Source organism: Mercenaria mercenaria, chromosome 7, assembly GCF_021730395.1.
Source record: "Mercenaria mercenaria strain notata chromosome 7, MADL_Memer_1, whole genome shotgun sequence".
Classification (NCBI taxonomy): domain Eukaryota; kingdom Metazoa; phylum Mollusca; class Bivalvia; order Venerida; family Veneridae; genus Mercenaria; species Mercenaria mercenaria.
The window spans coordinates 49,716,673-49,740,011 of record NC_069367.1 but is presented as its reverse complement, the minus strand read 5'-3'; the positions used below and the strand labels follow the sequence as shown (position 1 = coordinate 49,740,011).

Below are 23,339 nucleotides of genomic sequence, written 5' to 3'. Positions count from 1 at the left end.
TGACCAAAGATGATTCATATTCATTTTGAAACCAGTAAGTCAAAGGTCAAGTTCACAGCGATCCGGAACAGTTGAACCGTTTCTGAATGATAACTTGAGAACTTGAGAACGCTTAGGATTAGAATCGTGAAATTAACGAAACTTGATAGGGTTGTTGATCATGACCAGCAGATGACCCCTGTTAATTTTGAGATCAGTAGATCAAAAGTAAAACATTGACCCAGAACAGTTAAAATATTTTGTCAAATAACAAGAAAATGCTTTGGTCTAAATCAGATTTGATCTAGAGGTCATTTATGACTGGCAAATGACCTTTTATTTTGATTTGATGTCAGTACGTCAAACGTTCAGTGCAAAATGACCGAATAGGTTCTGTTTTTTTTGTGCAGTTACTGAATGCATCAAGGGGTGGAGTGGGTGGGGGGTGCATTTCGTGATCTACGAGCTTTTTCAACATTTCAATCTGTCTGTCTGTCCGCCTCTTTAAACTATCTTTAGCTGTCGATGTCCGACACATATCAGATTCCTGCCTTCAGCACCGTTATTTTAGTTTTCTGTCCTTTGAAATATCCAACAATTTGTTCTCAGAGTCAAGAACAAGTTTAAACCTTCAGATCAAGGTCAGATGCGAGTAAAGGAAAATTAATAACATAAACACAATTAATAGCCATAAGCTTGTCACCATTACAAATCTTTAAGATGTTCCCTTAATGTAAGCATTGCAGGCATGATTCCAAAAGGAGTAAGCCGTTTAATAAAACAATATTTATCTAGTGACATTTGAAATTCAAGTTAATCAGGAGTCATAAACAAAAATAACCTTTTAGTAACCGCAACGCAAAGTATAAAATGTTTTGTTATAAATGAACATGTCAAAACCTTGTCTTCATACATGCATATATTGAGCTTAATATGAAAACGATTGTCATTGGGAATCTACAAAACAAGTCGTCAGGTGATAAGAGGAGTTAGGGGTGTGATGTGGAGGGGAATTGGCCCTTGTATTTATTCACATTTTCATGTTCTATATATCGAGACTTACCGGTGACTGTGGCACAGTGGTTAAGGCGTCCTCCTCGGGATCAGGAGGTCGAAGTGGGATGTTTGTCATGGGACTCGTTCCGAAAAGGCCTGTTCGTGAGCCACGAGCAAGTTAGATGAACGGTTACCGACTTCTATCCGCCCGGCCCTTCGCAAAGTGCTAGGAGTTGGTACGCACAATAAATGTGTCTCATAAACCTTTTAAAAGGGGTGACACGATATTAAGCAAGACCTTTACCCTTATCTTTTATAAAATAGACATGATTAAAACATCAGTGCCGTAAAAAGCCCTAAAAAAATACGGCACAATTCTTTCGGAAAAAGAGTTGTAACATAGTTACATATTTGTATTATAATGTGTGTATGAATTATTGTTTTGTAATTGATTTTATTTTCTTTTAATGTGCATTCAATATACATGTATTACATATGTATTGCGTTTCAATTTTGTCTTAAAGTTAAACATGTAACCGGTTTGCCGGGTCACGAATTCTGTTTGCGATGTAGTAAACAACAGGTGTTATATGTGTGCTACATCACGTTCCTTATTAACAGTATCCTTGTATTTTTCAAACTTTATCACGTGCGTTTAAATTCATAATTCGTAACTTTAGTAATATGTTAATTGAGGCGTGATATATATGATGTCTATCTAATCAATATTCTAGCTAGTGCGTGATGTGTAATATCTGCCTTTCCACCAAAGTAGATAAAAATTATAACTTAAATTCCAATCAAAGATGTTATACTGTAAGCCCTTTGGACGAGATCTAATTGTGAGACCACAAGATATTTTGCAATAAAAATTGTGTTCTAAGATCGTTATCATTTTTCTGTTTTGATTTTATATGAGTAAACATAAAGTAAGAATATAAGTTGTAGTAAATCTTGTTTTTGTTAGCAACTATACAATTACGGGTGTGACCACGCTATAGTGTTTCATATATGGGCTTAGGTACAAACTGCGATTTTACAAGTCATCAGTTAATTTGAACATTTTTTTCTTCAAACATAGAAAGCACGTGGAGTTGTAGCATATGTTAATGCAGGGTTACAGGGGCCCATCCTGAGATTTTGTTTGAAATTCTGCAAGACAAAATGGTGTATTTTTAGTTATTTCAGATAAAACAATCTCGACAAAACATTTCAGAAATGTACACACAACTCGTCTGAAATATTGAAGCCAAGTTGAGGTCTTGAAATGTTTTGACACTATACAATACAGCTGTTAGTTTCAAGCGATTTCAGACAACAATTTGAGCAAAATGTCACACTGCTTGCTTACATAATTGGAGTACACGTAGAGGTATGTGTTTGCGGTCAAAGCTGTGCATTTTAAACAACCTTCGAAAATAAAATGAGGAAATAAGGTTAAAAAGTTTGCACTAGTCGCCTGCATAATTGGTATACAAGTAAAGATGGGATTTCAAGGGCCCTTCCCAGGAGTACTTATATTATAAAAGACAAAATTGTGCATTTTAAGACATCTCTGATAAAGAATTTGAGAGAATCAGATTGAAATGTACAAATTTCCCGGCTGCATAACTAGAGTAGAAATAGAGATGGGGTCCAGGGTCCTCCCCGCGAAATTTTAAATTGATGAAAGATAAATGGGACATTTACACTATCTCTGACAAAAACCTTAGCAAATCAGGTTTAAGTGTACGCATACGATTACTCGTCTGTGTAATTTGTATAAAAGTAGAACTGGGGTTCGGGACCCTCTTAGAGAAAAATGTGGAAAATTCAATGAAGAGAACAGGTAGTGGGCTCAGAAGTTCTTAAGTTCCACAAGAAAATGGTACGTTTTTAAAGCCAGATTATGAAATTGTTAGTAAAACTTTGTGTGATTCACAAGCAAAAGTACAAAATTGAATGCTTATATGAGAAATGATTGGAGGGAAATGTGTGACTACGTTTAGGAGTTACCGTTGACTCTACAATCGCACATAAACCAAAACTCAATGTCTCTCGTAAGCCAGTGTAAAAAAAAGTCAAGTCGAGATATCATTTCCATCAATATGTATATGACTCGGGCATTTCTTGATTGGACACATCAAAATGAGTTTTCAGTACACAAAAATCCTAAAATGGACAAAGAAATAGTTTTACGAAGAGAACTTGAATAAACCATTTACAAAAATACCTAAGTATATAGACAAATCAGGTAAGACACTTTTATCAAATGTATCTGTTTTGTTTAGAGCGAAAACAGAACTTTTATAGAAATATCAAATGTAAAAAAAGAAAAAAAAAACACGTTGCTTAAAAACACCGAGGAATCTGCATCGGTGTGTCTCAACGTAGTTACGGCACTGAATGCGAAAAACATTGCCACGAAATCGTCAAATGATGTATATTTTTTTTACATAAAACTTGTCGTTTTCTATTCATTTAAATGATATCATTGATTTATCTATGGTGGCTTTTAGGTTGTTTCGTGATGTTGCATTGGCGTGCGCGTGGTTTAGGAAACACGTTTCTTTGTGTCGTCCTGGCACACACCTCAAACATCATAACAAAATATTGAAAGTGTGTGTGTTGTTTTGGTATGCGCACAACTTGACAAAACAAACTGATAAAGATACACAGAACTCGACATAAAGATACATTTAATTTCGTATTTAACATAGAGCTCGAGTCGTTTCTCGACTTTCATACATTTGATGGATTCTAAAACTGTCGTGGAGAAATTGTTTCTTATTTTTGTGCAGTGAAGAGAAAACGTCCGATAAGAGGACTGTACTGGTTTCTCCAAGGAAAGACGGCTTTGTGTGTTTCATACCTATACACCAGACACGTTTAAAGAACCAGATTGTCTATTCACAAAGAACTAAGCTAAGTTACCCGGACAAGCCTGTATCTGTAAGGGATTTCTTTCTCTCCCTTTATTATTATTTTTATTATTATCGTCATTATATACCATATTTATGTAACACTCTTTTCATATAAAAATACGTTCAAAAGTGCTTTACATAAACAACATCTATATAATGTTCAATACAAATGGTAATTGAATTATTATAGAAAACAACTTAAAATTACATTACGAAAATAAGATACCTAGCATTTTAAATTTGATGTAAGCAGATCTAATCATGAAACAAAATACAATATCGTAAAAAAAACATTAACTGATCTATTAAAGCCCCTTCTAGGGGCTTTAGCGGCTGATCAGATTGTTCTGTGTTTGTACTAGTAGAGAGCACAGACGATTAATTTTGCGCCCTGCTAGGCGTCGTTTGTGCTATGTAAAGCGTCTTTGCATGTTTATCATGGAAAGGGCGCTATATATATGTAGTACAATAATAATGATGATGATGTAACGTCATCCGGTTGCTCAAACTTACTTATTAATTATTTATCAAAGTGTCCAGCTAGATGGGAAAATGATAACGTTTTTACAAAAATCTTCTAGAATGAAATTGGAAAAAAAATGCCACGGCTCTTCAGGGACATATCTAGCTAATAACTATCTTCGTACCTGTAAGAAATTGCAACGGTTTAACTGTTTTCTTTATAGGTTACAATGTACTGAATACCTCCGCTGCTATTTTCAATGTAAAATTACAATGCAAAGTATTTTCTTGACAGCATGTCTAGTGTTACATTTCTTGCGAGATAACCCTCGTCTTGAAAGTCTATCTATAGACAATCAGTAAATAAAAATATATTAGGTTTTCCATAATGCAGTGAAGCCATGGTCACGTGACTGAGATTCTTGATAAAACGATAATTTTGCGTAGGAAGACTTCAGCAGGTACGTACATTCACTTACATTCTACCCTGCAGGTTCTACACAAACATAGAACAATATAACGTTACGTAGCTCTAAATCATCCACAGACATTCAAGTTTAAGTACATTTTATATTTGGCATGTAAATACATTAACTAGATGGGAAAATAGCACTATATACTGACACAGACTACTTTCAGTGTTCAGTGTGACCACAGAGGCAGAATCGGCGAATTACTACCTTCGTTCCTTATTTGAACACTTTCTCAAGAATCTGCGCATTTCGAGTAGTAACAAAGTCGTAAAGCTCGCTTTGGCACTTTGCCTTATTTCATATGAACGTCTTATTGGCTATCATCTGCATGATTTTTTTTATATTATTTGTGAATATTTACAAATGAATACGTGCATACTTGCAATAAATACTATTTGTCACGGTCTAGTTGCTTTTATCATAAGCTTCTGAACATTGTATGAAAACTTTGCAATGAAATTGTTAACTAAAAAGTTTCAGATTAATCTACTTATGCGTACATTGACATTTTATCCGCTTTTATGTTAATTCTAGTTGGCACGGCTCCAACCTTAATCTTTACATGATTTTTTACAAAATAAGTCAATATATGCATCTTTTACATGCAGAATACTTAAATCAATAAAGTTCGACACGCTCAAATAATTTTGCAACAAACACCAAACAATTATATGTGTCGCGTCGGCATTTAAAAGACAAATATTTGTGCAAGATATTTTTAGAATTGAGCAAAAAATAAAAAAGTTATGAAAAGTACAATGAAAATCTCCACTAGTAAAGTTTCCTAAAAATCGGCCTATATTTTGTAAAATACTTCATGCAGCGATGGGTTCTACATCAAAATTGTAATATTATGATACAATACGCAAGAATCATTCAAATTTAAAACTCTTCTAAAAAGTGCACAATCATCTGGCTTATAGTCTACACTATTTAGAAATACGTGTGAATTGAGGTAGCGTACGCCGAAATCAACTAGAATGTCCGGCAAAATATTTCTGCCGTCGCCATTTGATTCCTTTGTTTGTCGGGCATAGCATGAATTGTTCCCCCTGAAAACTGGTAGGCGTGGCTACAGGCTATCTGACCTTACGCCAGTGTTGATTGACAGGTTCCAACTCACCAATCAGATAACAGAACTGATAAGCCTTGTTGTTAGCCGCCATTTTGTCCGTCAAACTTAGTGCCGGACTCGCCAGTCAAAGAATATAAATACCACCGAAAAATCGTCCAAAATAGTAAAAAGGTGACGTTACGACACCTTTACATCAGACACAGGGAAGAGAGTGTAATACTAGAGCGCTTCCCTTTTCCAAATCCACTCTCAGACCTCGAATATTGTCAACGATGTATCAGGCTCTGTGAACGTCCTCAAGAATAGTTGATCTTAAAAATCTTATAAGAGTGTTTAAAAAACAAAGCAATTCGACTTAGCACTCATTGTGTTATAACGTTTTAATTATTTCATTTAAATCAGTGTAAAATTCTATGAAAATTAACTTTCTTATTTAACAAAAGTGCCTAGTATTCTTTATTCAATAGTAAAAATATTCTATCAGTTACCAGAGTAACTGGTATGTACTGATAAAACACAAGTATTTGATGTTCTATATTATTTGAATGGCAACGTGTAAATATTATGCCTTAATGTGTCGGAAACATGATTTATGCATTTTTAAGGTTTACATCAATCTCACACTGGTGTATGTTAAGTCATACCTGGGTGATAATACAACAAATAATAAACATGATAAAAAACTATGATTAATATAAGATTATTTTTAATGAGTCTAATCAACAATTTTCCAGGCGCTCAAAGTTTTGACTTAGCACTCGGTGTGTGCTTTCGTTCTAAATTTCATTTTAATAGACAGCGTAAACTTCGTCTAAAATTCCAGAAAAAAAGCATATTTCGTATAAAGGAGATATGTTCTTAAACAAAAAATTATACATTCATTCTGTATACTTTATAAACAAATTTGGTAGGCTCAAACATTGTTTTAAGCTGCGATGCGGCGGTATATGTCTTGAAATATAAGTATGGACTATATCATCGCCTTGGACTATATCTTATTTATTTATCATTTACACGTTTTAATTCTAATAAGAGAACTTTCTTTACTTATACTTAAAACACATCATGTCTAAGTATTAGACATTAAATGCTAAATGTATCTGAATAATGTTGAACAATGATATGAACATCTTAAATGAGTTCCGGTATTTCGAAATCCGACGTTTCTTAAATGACACAAGTGACAATTTTTACATGTAAATTACCTTATTTAATTTATCTAATTATTTTGAAATAGGATTCAGAATCCACAGTCTGATTTCAACCTTAATTAATAAAAATCAATGTTCTAGTCTGCTTAATATATTCATACCCTACATGATGTCCGGGAGATCGAAATTTGACGTTTCTATAATGAAAAAGAAACGGACAATTAAAAAAAACCCCACAAAATCAGCTATAATGGTTTCAGAGATTTCCGTCTTTTTACGTGTTTTCCGCTCGGACCCCTGCCTTGTTTAGTTTTCCTCATACTCGGGTGCAGTTCCCGGCTTTTAACAACAACGTATCGTTGTTTTTTTGTAGAATTTATGTTTCGGTACAGAACATCCACTTATTAACGATTGTGTTTTGTCTTTTCACTATAGAAATACGTGTGAACTGAGGTAGTGTACGCCGAAATCAACTAGAATGTCCGGCAAAATATTTCTGCCGTCGCCATTTGATTCCTTTGTTTGTCGGGCCTAGCATGAATTGTTCCCCCAGAAAACTGGTAGGCGTGGCTACAGGCTATCTGGCGTAAGGTCAATTCTGAAGCACGCCTGGGAAACACTCAGGAATAAAGTTATCTGTTAATTTAATCAAATCTACATCACCTACCATTCCCTGATTTTTTTATATTTGATACAATATTTATAAAAGAGGTAAAAATATGACGACAATTACCTTTGTTGACGGTAATTCTCACAACATGTACTAGTTCGGAAGTTTACCGTATACCTCTGAAAGAGATAGCTCTGTTGTTTCCCATGCGTGTAAAGACATGTCACATAATGTTGAAAATACTTGACTTTGAGTTAACTGAAATACAGTTTAAGAATAATATTTGGTTAACGTGTTTTTTCGCTTACTAGTATTTTGCTGTAGCATCATACATACTTGTAAACATGACATATAATACAGCATATTTACATTTACGGACTACAAAGTAATTTGAATAGTTCTTATTTTGTTTGCTACAACACAGACATTAAGAAGGAATTTTGATAGTGCCTGATCATTTCTTCAAGTAACAAGGATTTCGAGTTTAGTGGGTTCGAGGTACAGAATTTCAACTTAATTTCATTAAGCATCCATTGCTTTCATCATTAAATGGGATTGAAACGGACGGCGTAAGGCGATAATATCAGTCAGGACAGGCCTTGTATTGTGTCTATTTGTATTTTACAGATTTTCAAGCTTTGTATATTTGTTATCTTCTATGTGAGCAAACAGCTATCCATCAGAGACATATGCATTATATTACAATACATTTGGACACTCCAGACAAATTGTTTCCGTCAGCCTTTCTTATCTTGTTCTAACAAGCAGGCTTGTTGACAAGCATTTCAGAGAACAAATAAGAATCGTGATATTATTATTATTCATGTGATCTTTTATTCAACAATGTTATATAATTGGAATAGCTTGCAGACATATTCTGATTGTATGTATGCAGAGAAAGTCAGATAGGATAAGAACACAAGAAAATTCCATTACAAAGAACTTTCCAAGATGGAGATAAGTTAAGGAAAAGCTATTCATTACATATGTAACCATATTACAAAGCACAGCAACAAAACTAAAAGCAAACCCTGACTTTGAACTACATACATATCCTTGCACACTGTACATGTTATATTGCAACACCCTCAAGTTGAAGTTGACAAGGATAATTGGAAAAACTATATGTTAAGTTTATCACAGACATAGACGGCTCTAAAGTAAGTTTAAAAGTTTGATTACTAGTTATTTTACAAATACATTGTGGTAGAGTCACTCAAGTTATTGGAATATTTGTGAGAAATACATCTGGCACTGGAAAGGAGTTATGATACATGAAATGAAAAGAACATCAATTTGTAACTACTTTCTCTGTTTGTACTCTGTGTCTGTCTCGTATTTATTTGATTTTACTGATAATACCCGTCGCTTACTTTTTTTTTGAACTGACAGTCGTTGCTGACGACCCTTTTGTTTTCGTAATATACCCTAGTCGGATGAATATATTGCTCCAGGAGGAATTTACTAAGACACGGCGTCAAACGTGGTCAGATACTTATATTAATGTAACCGATCCACAAATAGGTAAATTTGATGCCTGGTGACCCCACTGGCGCCAGATCAGAAAGAAAATGCCTCCTTACGTGTTATACCCTACCCCTAGGTATTCTATAAGAACTTTGGTCATGAACGGGAATTTCAATCGTACATTTCTCATCTAAACGCGCAGTTCGGTGAATGGGTACCTAGTATATTGAACAAGCGATAATTTATCTTCCATCGTGCACCAGTCACATTGTCTCAATATTCCATATTGCTGAGATTATCAACATGTTTTATGCTTTCGTCAACGTTACAGAAAAAACTTGCTTGACCTTCCCTAATGAACATCCGGTCTAGAGGTCACGGCAGTGTGCACATGTTTGGCGAAATGTAAACAAACAAAAACAGAATTTAAAAAAAATCACAATTTTACACTAAAACTCGAAATGATGAATGAAATTCATCTTGTATATGATCTTTAATTTGAAATCGTACATTGGTCTGCATCTGTTCTGTTTATTTTATTCATTTTGCACATTTATGCTGCATTTTCATATTTTAGCGAACACGTGTAGTAAAAAGACGATTGACATACATTTTCACAACAGCCAATCAGAATGGTTTTGTAATCTAGAACGGAACTTCACCAGGGAAGTTCAAGCAAGATTTTTGTGTAACGTTGAAATAACTATAAAGTACGCGTTGTTTTTCTAAGATAAGATTTATTGAAAAAATGTGACCGGTACACAATGGAAGATAAATTACCACTTGTTTGATATCCATAGTACACATTTACCGAACTGCGTGTTTTAGGTATGAAAAGCGCGATTGAAACGGGTTAGTATATTTTCCCGTTCATGACCATGGTTCTTATAGAATACCTAGGGGTAGGGTGTAACACGTACGGAGGCATTTTCTTTCTGATCTGGTGCCATTGGGTGACCCCATAATTTTGGTATCATTTGAAAGAGTTATGTCTGCTGAACAATAATTAGTAAATAAGATAATTATATTCATGTTTCTGACTGCAAAATGATACATACTAAACTGAAGTATCACTGAAAACTATAAAGTGAAAAAATAAAATTCTGTAACATATATTTGGCATATAATATATATTTTCTTTTTCAGTTGACAATACACTTTCAAATGATACCAAAATTAAATGAGCTTACCAAGCATCAATGTAATATATTTTAATAGGACTATTCATATAGAACTTGCTTATAAGTGAACCGGAAACCTTAAGACAAGCTTTTCGCTAAACCAGTATTCTGATGCATCAGGATATACAAAATCAGGACTGAAATTCAAGGAAATCTTGCTCCATATTTCAGTCTCAGCTGAGTTTGATAATGAAGCTTTGCCTGTGATGCAAATCAGAATTGTACGCTTTAAAGTTAATTTTAAATAAATGTCTATTTTCGAAGGACTATCCAGTTTTGATGGTAAGTCTCAACTGGAATTTAATCATGAAATTCTTGTAAAACGTGCAAGCACAATTTCAGTCTCAAGCTCAGGGTAGACTGAAAAATGTTTGTGAACATAGGGCCTGGTTCTGACACGGTAATAACTCGGGATAAATAGTTTAAGTTGTAGACAACGGCCTGAAGACAAAGAAAACGGAGTATGGCAGCTTAATTTAATTTCATTTGTTGGGTTTAACGTCGCACCGACACAAGTATAGGTCATATCGGTGCCCCTCCGTGCATTATTTCATCACGAGCGGGTACCTAGGTACATTGTAGAACCACCGACTTTTCGTAAGCCAGCTGGATGGCTTCCTCACGTATGGCAGTCAACGTCTGAGAAAATAAACCAAATCGTACAAGGAAAGGTTTGTTTCACAATACACTGAATTCCGGAATAGTGCTGCATAAAGGGGCCAGTTTAACGCCTTTAAAAACATTTTCAAAGAAATGTTATATATCTTCGTTTTGATGCATTTGCAATAATGTCCCAGTGCTGAAATTTCACATAACTAGGCGGAACGTAGTTTTCAGCGATTGTTTATATTTATTTCTTTACAAATGGCATTCATTTTTGTTAGGTGGACAACTTTTTCGTAATATTTTAAGTATCCATCATACGGGACATTAAGGCAAAACACCTATTAGTCAGGTAGATTGTTGGTAAAGATGTTGTTCGTTTGCCAAATATTTCTGTGTTTTGATGATATACTCCTAAACCGTAAACAAAGTACATAACGGCTTAAAAGATAGACGGCAGATATAAGGAAGATTACTGAGGAATTAGACTGCTTCGTAAATATTTGAATCCAGTTATTAGTCTCCTACCAGACGTTGGTGATAATAGCTGGTAAGTATTAAAGCTATCAAACAAAACATGGTTTTGTTATTTTATGCTTTTGTATCAAAACAGACCACAGACTGAAAAAATCTAATATAATCTTTAAAGGATGATTAAAACTACGAGAAAAATACTGCCAGTATTTTTTTTACCTATCTGGCGAGGAAAGCATGGTTTTCAAGGTAGTACGAGGACGGGACTTTTCATGCTCCTGTCTTTCAACGTGCAGCTACTTACACATATTATAAATACAACATTTTCTCCCCTATAAATTGGTCAGTTTATTTTTAATGCGAAAGGAGTATACATGAAGTTTAGGTAGGCGTTAGTGCTATGATGGACTCTAAGCTGGAGGAACAGATATCTGTAATAAAATTCTTGCTTTTAGAGGTGAAAACCCTTGCCACATTTTTCAAAGATTGCAGAAAAGTTTTTATAAAGCCTGCATATTCCGTTCAACCTTTTATAGCTGGGTTTCACTATTTAGGGAGGGCAGGACAAGTGTGAGGGACAAGCCTAGATCAGGGAGATCCGCTGAGGCAAAGGCCCCTCCAATAATGGCGAATGTTGAGGTTTTAGTCAAAAACTGTGTAGGATCGGTAAAGCGTTGGCAAATCAGATTTTACAGAAAAATTAGGAATGAGCATGGGTGCCAAAACAGCTGACAGAAGACCAAAAGGAACCAGAGTGACCATAGCAATAGAACATTTGATTTGGGACGTTTTAGCCGTGATGAAAATAAGGTTTTAAACTTTTTTGTCACTGGGGATGAAATGTTGAACCTGAAACAAAAGCTTAGTCAAAGCAGTGGAAACGAGCTGGTTCCCCACCTACAAAGAAGTTTAAGCTGTCTCCATCTCTGCTTGCAAGGTTATGCTGGTTGCTTTTTGAGATTTACGTGGAATCATACTGGCTAACTTCATGTCAAAGGGCCAGACTGTTATTGCTAGATACTATTCAGAAGTAATTTAGAAAAAAATAGAAAAACTGAAATAGTTGCGTCCCGGGCTAGTCCAGAAAAAAATGTCTTTTTGCATGACAATGCCCCATTTACCTACAGTAGAACATATCAACTCCTTCAAGTGACAATTGTTGTCCCACCCTCCGTATAGCCCAGACCTCCCCCCACCTGCGACTTTTAGTTGTTTAAAGAGCTGAAAAGGGGCTCGCTGGAACAAATATGTGACCAGAGCGACTATGTCAAATTTCATATGTAAATTGGTACATCAGCATTAGGTCTATTTCATGATTTGCAGAAGGAATACAAAAGCTCCTAGTAAGAAAATGGCAAATGTGTACAGAGTAGACGTAGATACGAAATAAAGAGCGAATATTTTTCGACCGCCCCTCGTAATTTTATAATTAACAGTCTTTATAAATAATACAGTTGTAGACACGAAAAAATATCTTACATGACTGCCTATGTCAGATAAATGTTTTCCCAGTTCTTGGGACAGCGTAAACAATAGACCTCACTTACCTTCACTTATGTCCCTCTGGTTTGGAAAATCCTTATATGCCTTTTAACCTCAGGATATAGGGACCAGGAAATATTTATTCGAAATTTTACACGTGATTATTAATAAGCTTAAGTGTGATTAAATTCTAGGGTTACATTTTTACATTTTAGAATAATTGGTAAATCAAATGTTAGAATTAAAGATTATGCACACTAAAATGTCTTTCCAGTTAAGTCACAACAACAAACTATTGTACCCCACCACGAGTCGGCAAGTTTAACAGTTGATTAAATGATTAAAGATTTAAACAACTAAGACTAGATTAACATAGCAGCTAGACGACAGTTCATGATTGCATTTAGGCGTATACTTCTAGGTTTTACCAAATGGTCACATCCGATCTGCCTCAACAATCAAAACTAAAACTTGTGTCGACGTGAATATAAAAACAACTTGAATTCCTAATCTCAGTTTTTCTCAGTCTTGCGGAAAGTTAAAGTTTTATTGAATTTCCTGACACTTCACAAGTTAGTGACCGAACGGACACCTTAGTATAGAATCATCTATGAAACATGCAGAACCAAACTGTTATACAAATCTGCACAATTAGTTGTTTGTATCGTTTAAGTGTCCGAGAACAGTCTAGTTTGATCATAATGATTAAAAAATCGGTAAGAAAAGAACCGTTCAAATATCAAAACATGCTGAAATTGTCTCGTGGATGCATTGCAACATGCTGAAGCTCAATGCTATTCACATCAAAGCGTAACTCCAAGTCAAGTACATTGATGACGTCTCTGTGAAGGTCGATGACTCTGTGATAAAATGTGTTAGGAATCTTGGCGCAATATTTGACAACAGTATGGATATGGAACAATGAGTCAACTCTGTGTGCCGGGCTGGATATGCACAGCTATGCAGAATAGGTCACATCCGACGGTATCTTACCAGTGATGCCACAAAGACCCTTATCAGCTACCTGGTAACTTCACGGTTAGACTACTGTAAGGCCTTGTTAAGTGGCATCCAAGACAGCACACTTAACAAGTTGCAACATTCCAGAACACGGCAGCTCGCGTCATCACTAAGACGTCCCGTCGCAATCATATAACACCGGTTCTGAAGGAGCTCAATTGGTTGCCAGTGAAAAACAGGGTGCAGTACAAGGTTCTGACCCACACGTTTAAGGCTTTACACAATAAGTCCCCTGCCTATATTAGAGATATGATAGAAATGTATAAACTGGTCAGAAACCTAAGATCACAAGACACGCTGTCACTGGTGATGCCAAAAACTAAAACCATGATGTATGGCAATCGCAGCTTTTCGTTCACTGCTCCAAAACTTTGAATCTCCCTTCCCGTAAATATCAGGGAAGCTGACACGCTACCCGCTTTCAAAAGCCTGCTAAAAACCCATTTCTTTGTACAATATTTTGTTAAATGACCGATACATTGATGCTTTCTTTTTTTCTTCGTAAAGCAGCGTAGAACAGTATTTTATCCTAGGGTCACATAATACTTTAAAATATGTATGTATGTTTATCTTGTTTAATCTATACGTTTTACATTCATGATTGTTGTTAATGTGGAATGCATAATTATTTGTACGGGTATTTGTTTGTATTTTTGCAATTTATTCTGTAAAGTACTTTTGAACGTGTACATGTGCATGAAAAGAGTGCTGTATAAATGTGGTATAATAAATAGATAAAATAAATAAATGCACATGACCATTTTATACCCTCAATAACTTCAACAATTCGAAATCTACGACGCTGAAACGTAAAACCGAGTTTGACGTAGACATAGGACTGATGCATGCACATTTCCGTTGAGTTCAAAATACCATAGAAACCCACGTACTTGATGAAGAAAGTAAACGAACATGTGATAATTTTAGCAAATATCCGCCATTTTGTAAGGTTCGACTGAAGTAAGTGTGCAGCCACTTCACGTCCTGCCCCTTGATCAAAACATGATCTAAACTGTGACGGCATTAAAATAAAAACAAAATTTATGGCTGATTTATCTGAAATATTTCAATGTTGAAGAATAAACAAAATTCAGACTTTCATTATTTTATACAATTTATGTACGTTGTTTAGTATTTTTGACTTTTCAAATTCACCCATGCCATTTATAAGCGGCATGTAAATGTTTATACCTACCTATATTGAAAACTAAAATGCCGTAATTCCGCAGGCATCAGATTTAATTTGATTTTCATACAGTCAGACAATCTGTTTCAGCCTCCAGTATGAACTGATTTCATCTTTTATTATATTGCCTGGTCTTATATATTGTGCACCTATTACATTATTTATCTTTGAAAAACAATGAATGCCGTCACAATCGCTTTTTATTTTTGTAATTTTCTTTATTTGATTGGCATTTATTGAGGTCGCATTGTCATTTATTGAGGTCACAATGTTATCTCCCTCGAAATAAAATAGTATAATCAAGGTATATTCCAGAAATTTTGTCTTTAGGCTTTCATTATGATTTTTAAAATGTCGTATAAACGTCAAGCATATCTCGGAAGTACTGAGTATTACGTTTCGGAATGTAATATCACGAAAATCTGCATACCACACCTCTCAAACTCACGTTAATCAGGAACGACTGTGACGGATGTTGAGGTAATGAGAAAATTGAATCCTTACAGAACACTAAAGACCAATGAGTATGACATGGTAAAGACAGACAATACCGGTACATTGATTTTCATGCTTTCCCGTTATTTTCGTTAGTTTTGCTTTGTTGGATTTAACGTCGCACCGATACATTATAGGTCATATTGCGACATTCCAGCTGTTGACGGTTGGGAAATACCCCAGGTGCCCCATACGAGCATTATTCAAACGAGACTTCGTGCCCACAGTGGTGAGAGGCAAGTGTTTCAAAATCAACGACATCAACTACTCGTCCACGGAGCAGCTCACGTAGTTCTCTTATCTAGTTATGTGTAATCGCATATTTTTGAAAAAGCAGAACGGTTACAGTACAGTGGACAGTTTCGATATATTTTCTTTCCCTTTAGGATTACAGTGTACAGTACATAGAGTAGTGCTATATGCTGGGGTTCTACTTGTGCCAATGTAAGTCGAGTTGTACATTAGATTACCTCTCACGGATGAAGTCAATAAAATTAAGTCTATCATTACCGAATATTCGGATCACTATGTACAAGAATATTCGGAACACTTGGAATAAACATTAGCTATTATAACGAAATAGTTCATATGCAATACAAATAAACAAATTGAAAGGTCAAGCTCTGAAGTGCAGTTCAAATAATAAGGTCATATTTTCTTATCCGGTCTGTTGCTTCTTGTCTTGCCTTCTTCTCTGTACATGGATGGATATCAAAATAAGCTGGCGTAACATGACAGCATAGCTCACACTGAGATTTCGGTTCTGTACGGCATTTAATACAGGATACACACTACGTTGTCGTGTGGTATTCAATACAGGATACACACTACTTTGTCCTGTGGTATTCAATACAGGATACACACTACTTTGTCCTGTGGTATTCGTACCTTAAGAGTAAATATTGACAGACGATCTTAATACAAATTATTACACCATTGATTGGAAATCTTTCGAATAGTTTAGACTATAGACTAGTTTCAAATACTAGTACCTCTTTATTATAGTCCTAGACAAACACCACATGGAGCGTGTCTTAAGTCAAGTATATTAAGCTAACTATTTTTGTTAAACAATGTAATAAAACAAAAATATTTCTATATTTACGTTTCTTAGTGACAGTTTTTAGCTGTGTGTAAGAACTTTGCGAGGTGTTGCACATTTCATAACCTCATGAACAGACTCAATTAATATAACCGAGTCTGCTATTATTCTTCTTGGTTGCATTCTTTGCCTCCAAAGGATCTTTTTACAGATTTTATTACCGAAAAAAATATCCGGCTGTCTTATATTTCAACTGTGTGTTTACTCTCGAAAAGAACTTTGTGATTGCTGCATACTTAAGAACTTCTCTCATTTAATTCATTTCAACTGTTTGGACACCTTTGAAGATAATACAACATTTTGTTAACTTTCTACTTTGTGGCATTTTAGCATGCTATATCACAGTTTGCTAACTGCTGTTAATACATACGTTATACGTAATTAAAACACTGACAGTGAATGTTGATAGTGTCTATATCGGAACATTTATATGCCAGCCACACATCTACTTATTTATCTTAGTTTCCTCTAAAATGTCATAGATCCAGTTATTATCTGGCAAGTGGCAAAAATGGGTGTAATCCAGATAATTATGTTAACAGGACAAAACTGCCTGTTAGTGCCTGCTTCTGCCATCCATATATTCGCATAAAAAGTGGTTATTGTGAAAGTTTTCTTTATATCTAGTTAATATTCGTACCCAAATTGGTTAATGGTTTGTGCAACTTATAGATATGATTTATAACATTCAAAAGGAATGAATAATTTGCATATTCATTATGCTCCTCAATGTATTTTTATTCATTCCGTAATGATAGGGGACTGACTAAGTGACAAAAATCAAGATATACCTAGTTAACGTAAGTAAATATGTGGATGGCAGTAATGGCACCAACATGCATTTTTGTCCTGTTAAGGTACTTGCGTGGATAACACGCAGTTTTGTCACTTGCCAGATAATAACTGAATAAGTGACATTTTTACGAAAAGTTTCGAGATAACACGTGGATATGTGGTTAGCAGAAATATACCACCATACATTTACAATTGACGTTTTAACAAAATAACAATAAATTCCTTAGATATGCAACTTCTACAGTATTCAATGGACAAGGCAAGTCCATTAGAATCCTTCTACAGTCTTAAATATACGGAACAGAATTTTATCACGGGAGGCTGAAATTCATGCCATTTAAAATCGAAATGTCTGTGATGTAAATCTTTGTAGATACAGGCCTGTCCAGCTAACTTAGCTCTTTGCGAATAGAAGTTTGGTTCTTTAACTTGCCCGGTGTATTGCACCGATATACACAAAGCCATCTTTCCTTCGAAGACCAGTACTGGCCTCTAGGTTAGGTGGGAGACACTCATCAGCTTCGCAGAAATTTCCCGTGCATGGATAGGTATTCGAACCCCGGACCTCCGGATTAACAGCGTGTTAACACTAGACTACCGGGCCACATCGGACACATACCAGAGCAACTCTGTTCCAGTGGACTTTAAGAACTACATATCATAATTTGTTCTACCTCTTTCGTTAGACCCGGTCAAATTGTAAAGAGTAAAGAGTAACTTCTGCTGTAAGAGGACTGAACACCAATCATGCACAGTAACTCCATTTAACTGGGTCATAATCTATTGTAATAAAAAAGTTTATGATTTTGCTAAATACAAAAAAGGAAAATTGCCATGGAGGCAGATAAGTAACTACACATAATGGCCGTGTTTTGATAAACCTTGCCGCAGATGTGTCTTTAAATTGCTGTTAAACTTTACAAAAGAGATATATGAATAAAGATAGTTATATTAAGTAGAATATTTCCTTTGTTGATAATAATGTTTATAAGGTGTAATCGCATTATATATTTCATAAGAGTGCATTTTAAACATACATACCCATTCAAATAATGAAAGTTTACAACACTCGATTAAATGTATATACTTGAAGCAATCTTAGATATGGAGATATGTCAATCCAAAGCGATGCATAAGTGCGCGAATTGTAAGTTTTATTTAACTGCACCTCCCCAGAATAAAAATATCAACTATTCGAGAAACAACTGATTTCCTATATAGTATCAAGATTGCGTGAACAGTTATAAATATAGTAATCACAACTGAGAGCGTATAACGTTAAAACCTTTCTTAATCATAAAAAGAACTCTGCAACTAGTTAAACACAAGTAGTTCCCAACGAAATATTAATTACCTGTTCGGAAAACTCCATGCATTATCCGGACATAAAAGTTGTCCAAAAACGAACGGAGAGGGTTTTACAAACTGCGTCAAAGGTTAACATGGTAAAATGTTGCAGGCAGAAAAGCTGTATTGAAATTAAATTTCTCCCAGACAGAAGTGCCTTTAATTAAAGCGGCTTGTTTGTCATTTATTTCATTATGTGGTAAAGTGGTTTACAGAGCAAACAAAATCATAGATACTGACTGAAGAAACCTTCTAATTGTTAATTTTAAGTATTTTCTAGGATTTCGCCAGATTCGTTGCTAACTTCAAAGGTTTTTTCCAAGAGTTTGTATATGATATTATCGCAATATTATTTCACGTTGAGTTTAATAGCAGTTTAACATGAAGTTATGTGATTAAATGAATTAGTAGTAATATAGGATGTTAAATTAGCAATAAAACGATCTTAATGTAATTCTTGCAATTAAGGAATTCAATACATATCGGAAAAGCGAATCTTGCTAAGCAATAATTCGAGCTTTGAAAGTACAAACCTCAATGATATGATAAGTGACCAAATCTTGTTCAGTAAAGGAACAAAGGTGAATGTTTTGATACTATATACTTACGCAAAACATAATTATGATGGAGGAGTCAACCAGTGATAAAATTATTGACCATCAAGTCTGCTGGAAAAAATCATATGTAGAGAATAATACTTGCGTTCCTTCTTGACTTATCTTAAAGCAAATTCAGGTTTAGGGGGAAGTATGTATTCTTTTGATTAATTGATATTAATTAGAGAGTGGATATTATCCTTTTTTTTTACTTTTTCAAGCTGTTTATGCAATATATTTTTCTTCGATGGATATCGCATTCTGATTTCAGTGCCGCCACATAAGCCTGAACTAACACAAGGTATTTAAATATACATGAGCATGTTGTTATACGATAGAAGTGATAGATACTCAAACTATTTCTATTTTAATCAAACATGCTGCACCATAAATCGGAACTTTGTTGACTTAACGTCGTTATTTTGTCAACTGGTGACACTTATGGATGTATCTTTCATTGAAAGCATAATAAATTTCATCTTTTTTTTTTCATAAAAAGCATTTATTTGCTACAATAAACATTAAAATCACTAAAAATATCGGTATTACAATTTTAACATCGTTTTAGAGAACGTTGTCACGTGCAATTATTCAGCAGTCATTTATTTTCTACCTTTCTTTTTTTCTATGTAGCCGACATATATATTTATGACGTCATAACTTTTTTGAAAGACATACATGGGAAATTTCGATAACTCACTTCAATCTGCAATGTGGAATAGGCCTTTATATTTCTCAATTACCAATAAGACCGCAATTTACTGTCTGGTAAGGCTTAAAACAAACAAAACACTTGGTTTTAAGCATTTTTAAAAACTCAGAATATCGTATACAATAAGAAACACAAGTCCATCTATATAACATATTTATTGTTTATAACTTAAATATTTATCGAAACAGATCTTTAGTGTTTATTTTTTTTACTTTGTGACTTTGATGGATTATTCTACTACAGGTATGTGCCAAATTATAGTTCTCATAGACAGGAGTATGCCGTGAATTTATGAAGAACTGTCCTATAAAATTTCTATAATGAGCGAATGTATTGTAAACAATATAAATACACCAAAGTAACTTAAATTTGGTACATTATTGTATGTTACATTTTTAAAAAGAAAACTAAATGAGCATGCTTTTTCGATATAATACGATATAATGGCTACATGATAACGTAACAAATGTTTATCAATATTTAATGTTTAATTTAACCTGCTTTTAAACAGAACCCGTGATTCAAAATATGTCTGCGTTTGTCGATGCTAAGTCTTTCAGTTTCTGGCGTTAAGGTTGCTAGAGTAGTAAACGCTTCTTTTTATTCGTATGCATAAATATGTTTGTTGTTCCATTATAATTATTAAATATATTTTTTTAATAAAATGTATGAAATCGTTTCTTTTGAATGCGTCTTGAATAAATGGTTATGAAAAATTAAATTCGTCCATCACTCAGGCTTAGCGATGCCTCGAAGCCCAGTCATTGATGTGACCCGTTCTCTTGAAATTTTCAAAACCTTCCACCTCCTCGTGGACTTGGTCTCCTACATTTGAAGAAACGTGATCGTGGGTTTCTCTCGGCCACTTCTCGCTCCTCTGGGGTCATCTCGTTCCATCGTTTCACTGTGGTCATCTTGTTACGGAAGTCACCCGGCCTGTCGTTGTTGGGGCATACACAGTTGATCTGTAAAAATAAGATAAAGTATCTATTTACCTATGTCTGTGATCAACGGCGTCACGTGTTTTTACATAAGATTTACACTTATCAAAAAGATGGTTAAAAAGCCATCACTTGAAATATGGAAATATCCATAAACATTTTTTTACAAAAATCCATCTTGTTTTCTTCATTCAAGATGTTTAAGAATTCTGTCACTATGATCGGGTTTCTGAAACTAAACAAAGAAGCATGAGGGAATTATTGTGTTGGTACGTTTCCAATGCAGATTTACAAGACACGTATCAATTTCAAATAAAAAGTAAAAGTGGACTCGTTAGAAAAGGATTAGGTATGACTGGAGGAAGGTGTAATTAACAAGGGAAGCTCGTTCAGCCTCTTTAGATTTGTCAAGCAAGACTTTAAAACTTAGTAAGTACTTTTGATGAACTTAAAATATCAAGCAGCAGTGTTGTGACTGATATATTTCATAACAGAAGTCTTTATATAATGATCTTATAGAAAGCCTTCTGCGAGTCAAATGAAACAAAGAAAGATTTTCTTCTCATTGCCGTATGGATCTCTACTTTTTCGCATTGAAGTGGAAATTGACAGTCTCAGAAAGGATGTGAAGTAAGGAATTTGCATGTGTTTAGCTACGTCAGCACAAAAATTGTTTTTGCATTATCACAGCGTTCATTTTTAGACCGAATCTAAAACCTACAGACCCCACAGACTTTGTAAAGAACGTCTTGCAGTTCATCGGGGATAAGCGTTATGATATTTATCTCATACAAGTGGTCTGATACTTTTATTTTTATCTCGTATAAGCATTCTGACATTTTTCTTTTTATCTCGTATAAGCGCTCTGATATTTTTCTTTTTATATCGTATAAATGTTCTGATATTTTCTATAAAATGTCTTTTATTACTGACCTTGTAGTATACATAGTAACCCAAATTATGTTGTTCCTTTGCAATCTCGTCTCCTTGGCAAACAGGGAATTCCTCAGCTGGTTCGCATGTTACCATTCTGAAACAATAGCGATGTTTATTAATTCATGACATCGGTACGTATTTTTTTGTGACAGGTAGAACAGGGCCTTTTAACAGAGTAAAATAAAACTGTTTCTGTTCCAGTCTTTCAATCAAAATAAAACTACTTGCTTTGAAACCTTTATGACACAGGTTTAACAAAATCCTCAAAATTCTGACTGACCAATCGACCATTCGAGCATCGTTTTTAATGAGCAAACATATATAGCAAAAAAGCTTAAAAGTGTTTCATTACAACTTTAAATTATTGTCGTAGTTTTCAGGTAACTGTTGTAATTTGTACAGAAATAATAAAACGAATATGGTTTTAAAGTGATCGTAATGGCGGGCTGTTGGTATTGATGTACATATGTTTTAGGAATTGGTATTGCATACATACATATGTTTTACTTTTATGAACGTTTTAAAATTACCTTTTTAAATAAACGAAGTTTTTGTTAACTTAAGTGTTAGATAGAACGTTATTATATTAACACCGTTTTCCTATAAATGCATGTAAATTAAAGTTGCGCTAATATTTAATATATTAAGTGGCAAGGTAAAAGTTAACGTTAGCACGATAGTCTAACATACAATAGAATGAGTTATCATTGACACTGCAAGTCGTTTGAATATAAAGACAGTGCCGATCGAAATGATGACTGACAGTTACAAAAGGGAAGGAAGCAGGCGATTCGTGTGTATCATGGTTACTTACGACTGAGTTCTTGTTTCTCTAAATATAAGCTGGGGCCCGCTTTGCTGACATTGCGGTGTACCTGCAGGACAGATGCAGTTTTGTAAGAATCTTGATTCCAATCTCCCGGTACCATCACCGTGGTCACGAGTAAAGTTGAAAATATCTGCACATACCTCACCTTCTCTGCATAAGTCCATGTCACCATCAAATCTCTGAAAATATATTTTTAAATGTTCTTATATAGTAACAGCTGAAAATGCAGCAATAAAGATTTTAAGAGTTTACTACTTTTGGAGAATGAAAATGAATGATTATCAAGTTAATTTTGTCCAAGTAAAAACATAACTTGTTAATAATGATTTGCTGATTTTAGCTAAGCAATTCTCATAAACATATTCAATGTGGCCTATATGTAAAACCATTGGCACACATTCCATTTAAAGGAAACTCTACAGTAGTATATGTATGTATGTATGTATGTATGTATGTATGTATAATAAATTTGCTCATAAATTGCACAGACAAGAAACAAAAAGACACGAACAAAATACACAAAT

The 23,339-nt window shown here is 34.5% G+C and overlaps 1 protein-coding gene across 2 annotated transcripts in view; it reads right to left on the bottom strand.

Moving 5' to 3' along the window:
• Positions 1–20,245: 20,245 nt before the first annotated feature.
• Positions 20,246–23,339, bottom strand: part of LOC123554198 (uncharacterized) — a 32,218-nt gene continuing 29,124 nt past the window's right edge. For both annotated transcript variants that reach the window (XM_045344169.2, XM_045344168.2), the window contains exons 2-4: positions 22,801–22,994; positions 21,984–22,080; positions 20,246–21,074 (exon numbers count right to left, since the gene is read on the bottom strand). In XM_045344169.2, the coding sequence (XP_045200104.2) occupies positions 20,901–21,074; positions 21,984–22,080; positions 22,801–22,994 (465 nt within the window). In that variant the 3' untranslated portion in view covers positions 20,246–20,900. The remainder of the gene's footprint in view (positions 21,075–21,983; positions 22,081–22,800; positions 22,995–23,339) is intronic.